General features: G+C 59.7%; 1 protein-coding gene across 1 annotated transcript; it reads right to left on the bottom strand.

The window, feature by feature from the left end:
- Window positions 1-1,165: 1,165 nt before the first annotated feature.
- LOC102750673 (membrane integral NOTCH2 associated receptor 1) lies at window positions 1,166-3,720 on the bottom strand. Its single transcript, XM_081810125.1, has one exon. The coding sequence runs from the start codon at window positions 3,716-3,718 to the stop codon at window positions 1,268-1,270; it is 2,451 nt and encodes an 816-aa protein (XP_081666251.1). The 5' UTR covers window positions 3,719-3,720; the 3' UTR covers window positions 1,166-1,267.
- Between the last annotated feature and the right edge of the window lie 174 nt (window positions 3,721-3,894).

Here is a 3,894-nt window from a genome sequence, read left to right as displayed (position 1 = left end):
GGGGACTGGGCCACGCCGTGTGTGAGCGTGAGCGTGCACCTGCACGGGGACTGGGCCACGCCATGTGTGAGCGTGAGCGTGAGCGTGCACCTGCACGGGGACTGGGCCACGCCATGTGTGAGCGTGAGCGTGCACTTGCACGGGGACTGGGCCACGCCGTGTGTGAGCGTGAGCATGAGCGTGCACCTGCACGGGGACTGGGCCACGCCGTGTGTGAGCGTGAGCGTGCACCTGCACGGGGACTGGGCCACGCCGTGTGTGAGCGTGAGCGTGCACCTGCATGGGAACTGGGCCACACTGTGTGCGAGTGTGAGCATTGAGTGTGCACCTGCATGGGGACTGGGCCAGCACATGTCCACCGGCCTCTCCATCCCCACGTGCCGTCCGCAGCTGCAGAAGGACAGAACAGCCACCAACAGAGACAGCAGATGATTCTTTGGGATCAGAAAAAAAATCACTTCTTTCATTTACTCTTTTCCCCCACTTTGGACACTGAAAACCTGCTGAGAGGCCCATCTTCCAAGCTCCTCCTTCTTGGCACCGTCTGAGGAAGCCGGCCTCCCCGCGTGGCTCTGCGTTTCTGCACGCACACCGCCGTCCCTCCCTCTGACCCCGGGCCCTCCGGTCTGTCCCCTGACCTTCAGAATCAAGGAATGGAACTGAGAAAGCAGCACTTAGTAACCGTGTCACTGGAGCCCCGGGGAGAATGACAAAGAGCAGCCCTGGGGGCCACCGACATGAGTCACCCCACTGCAGGGGACGTGAGCACCCATGTGTGCACTCACTCGGACCTGACGGGGAGAGGCCAGCTCTCAAGACGCAAACGCACTCAAGCCGGGGCCAAACACACAACCCTGATGCAAAACAGCGCCAAAGCAAAGGAAAGGGCTCTATCGGGACCTGCTGTCCTCAGGGGCGGCTTGGGGAACATTTTCCTTACTTGTGTGGCTTTTCCTACTAATCCTCTACCGATCTCACCATGGAAAGACTCGAACTTTTAAAGAGGAGCACTGTGAATCCACGGAGCACAGGGAAGGGACACCTGAGCCCGCACGCATGGAAGGCATCCCCGTTCCCTCGGCCTGCGCCCCTCGGCCCGCGTCATCCTTGGCAACACCCGCCTCTCCCCCACGCTCCCCATTCTACGAGAATCTGGCCCCTGCCACCCATCCCGTATCCAAACCCCGCTTCCTCCCGCGGGCAGCCTGTCAGCACGCACCCCTCAGAGCCAGCGGGACAGACGATCCGTCTGGGCTATCCCCCCGTGCTAACACGGAAAGCCCGCCAAATCTGCAGGAGAGCCGGCACACGGAGGGAAGGCCTCCTCCTTCCTGACTCCTGTGACGCGCGGGGCCGGGACACGCACCAGGGCTGCAAGAGCGCGAGGGCCCAGCTTCGTGGGCGTGGGGGAAATTACCTCTTTCGACCGGCGGTGCCAGTCGTTACTCTCCCCGGGGCCTCTGTCCTTGCTCTCCTCCTCCCCGAGGCCCGCACGGCTGGTGTAGGTGATGGTGCACCAGTCTCTGGGCGAGTTAGAGGCGCTGGCGATCTTGGACTCCGTGGCGCTGTTCTCCTCCGTCAGGGACCTGGAGGACGGCCTGGTGAAGAGGTTCTTCTTCAAGGCCTTGACTCGAAGGCTCTCGCTGTGGCTTTCACTGGCGTCTGAGCAGTACCAGTCGGCCGCGTTCTCCAGCTTGGGCCCCCGGGGGCCATCGTGCGGGTGGAACATCCTCGGGGAGGCGCTCTCATCAGACGGAGCCTCGCTGGTCAAGGAATTCAGGTCAATCTGCACGCTCACCTTCTCAGGCTGCTGCATTTTCTGGTCCAACTTATTTAGCTTGCCCAGGACCTGGGAGATTTCCTCGCGGACCCCTGACAGCGATTCGAGCTTCCGTTCAATTTCGCCGATCCGGAGCACCAGTCTGCACACGCTGGTCTTCAGCTCCTCTTCCGAGTGGTGGCTGTTTTCAGGCCGGTTGCCCTTTTCTCCTTGGCTGCCGGGGAACCCGTTGGCGATTTTGGTCAGGCTGTGCTCGGGGGAACTGTCGCCGTCGGACTTGTGAGCCTGAGACAAGGACCCCATGCTGTTGTAGCAGGAGGACTGCATCACCCCCGTGGAGCCACTGATACTCATGTCATCAAGGAACCGGAAGATGTCACTGATGTCATCGCTGATGACTTCCGAGTCGTCATCTGACTGCTTCGTGGTGTGCCGGTCACTGTACTTGGTCTGCCCCACGGCGCACAAATCTTTGCGCTTCTTGGGCTCTAGCCCGTGCTGCTCCGTCTGGGTGCCCACGCTGCTGGTGTCCGAGCTGAGCTGCCCACCGGCGCAGCTGATGCTCTTGTCTTTGAACTTTTTGACGGGCTCGTGCTTCTCCAGGTCAACAGGGGACGAGATCTCTTTAGACTTGAGCCCGTTTGGTTTTGCCGTGTAGCCAACGGGAAGGATCGGCTGTTGGTCCTTTGGCGCCAGGTAAGTGGGGCGCCTGTCTGGGGTTGGGAAACTGGGGCTCTGGCCGCTGGGATTTGGGTAGAGCAGCTTCTCCTCAGAGGGATTTCTATTAAAGAAGGACCGTTCAAAGTCAGGGACTTCTTCGGTGTTCAGGCTCCAACTTTTGGCCGGCCAAGGGGTCTGCTTCCCTGGCCTCCCCGGACAGCGCCTGGCATCCTGCGTCCCCATCACTGGCGTGGGACCAAAATACGTGGAGGCTTGAAGGTCATCTAAGCTCTCGTGTTTCGCCCGTCTTTTGTCAGGCACAGGGGAGTACACGGGATTCAGGTACTGGCTGAGGTAGGGCATTTTGAAGCTGTGATTGAAGAAGGGGGTCTTGTGGGGCTCCTTCTGGCCCTGGGGCTCCCCATGCTCAGCCTCTGCCTTGTTAGCGGGGCCAACCAACTTGGGGGACACGGTCATCAGATTGTGGAAATCTTCTTTAAAGATGTTCCTTTTCTGGACACAGGACTGGACCACAAACGGCTCCTCATTGGAAATGAAGGTCTCCTTGATGCCCTGGCTGATGGGCAGGGAGTCCTGATCTGAAATGGACTCATTCTCGATGTTCATGGGGAAGTAGGTTCTCTGCATCTCACAGGGCTGGGGGCTGGTGACGGAGTAGGGGGCCAGGGCCTGCAGCCGGTCCAGGGAGGCGGCACGGTTCTTCAGCTCTTTGCTGACCCCCAGCAGGAAGTTGGGCTCAGAGGCGGGCACGAACTGTGGGCAGTCCTTGCGGTCTGCCTTCCGGCCCTGGGACGACTGCCGGGCGGGGTAGCCCCGGTGGAAGGGCCTCTCGCTCAGCTCACAGTTCAGCGGCTCGCACGCGGCAGGAGTGCACACCTCCGTGTCCGACCTGCACGACTCGAAGGATGCCTCCTTCTTGTGCACCTTCTGCCGGCCGGTGGGCAGCTTCTCCTTGGCGGCGCCCCCATTCGTTTGGATCAGGTTGAATATCGTCACGATGTCTGCGGCCACCATGATCTTCTTGGACTGCTGGTTGTTCATGGCGCATTTCATCTTGTCTTTGAATAGCGTGGCTGGGAAGTTGGGGTCGAGACAAGCCGTGTAGAAGAGCACGCTTCTCAGCTTGGCGAGCTGCGACAGGTCAAAGCGGGCGCACAGGGACTTGCACAGATCCTGGTAAGAGACGGTGCTTTGCTTGCTGTCCAGCTCCTCCAAGATCTTCATCAAGAAGAGGGAAGTGTCCTGGTTAGTCTCCATGACTTCGGACGTCAGAGGCTCGCGTAGTCTTCCAGTCCGTCCTATAGTGACGACATCAAAAAGTGGAGGGAGGTCATAAACACTGGTGGGGTTGTGAGCCAAGCTTGTTACGAACCACATAAAGACATGCAAGGAGAACCTTCTTAATTGAAAAATGTGTTGTCAGCTTACGACTT

The sequence above is a fragment of the Leptonychotes weddellii genome, unplaced genomic scaffold, assembly GCF_054177405.1.
Source record: "Leptonychotes weddellii isolate Sample4059 unplaced genomic scaffold, ASM5417740v2 HiC_scaffold_18356, whole genome shotgun sequence".
Classification (NCBI taxonomy): Eukaryota; Metazoa; Chordata; class Mammalia; order Carnivora; family Phocidae; genus Leptonychotes; species Leptonychotes weddellii.
This window is presented reverse-complemented; position numbering and strand designations above follow the sequence as displayed.

What these genes read in the sequence shown, in the direction of transcription:
- LOC102750673 (XM_081810125.1), bottom strand. Translation starts at nt 3,718, where the DNA reads ATGGAGACTAACCAGGACACTTCCCTCTTCTTGATGAAGATCTTGGAG.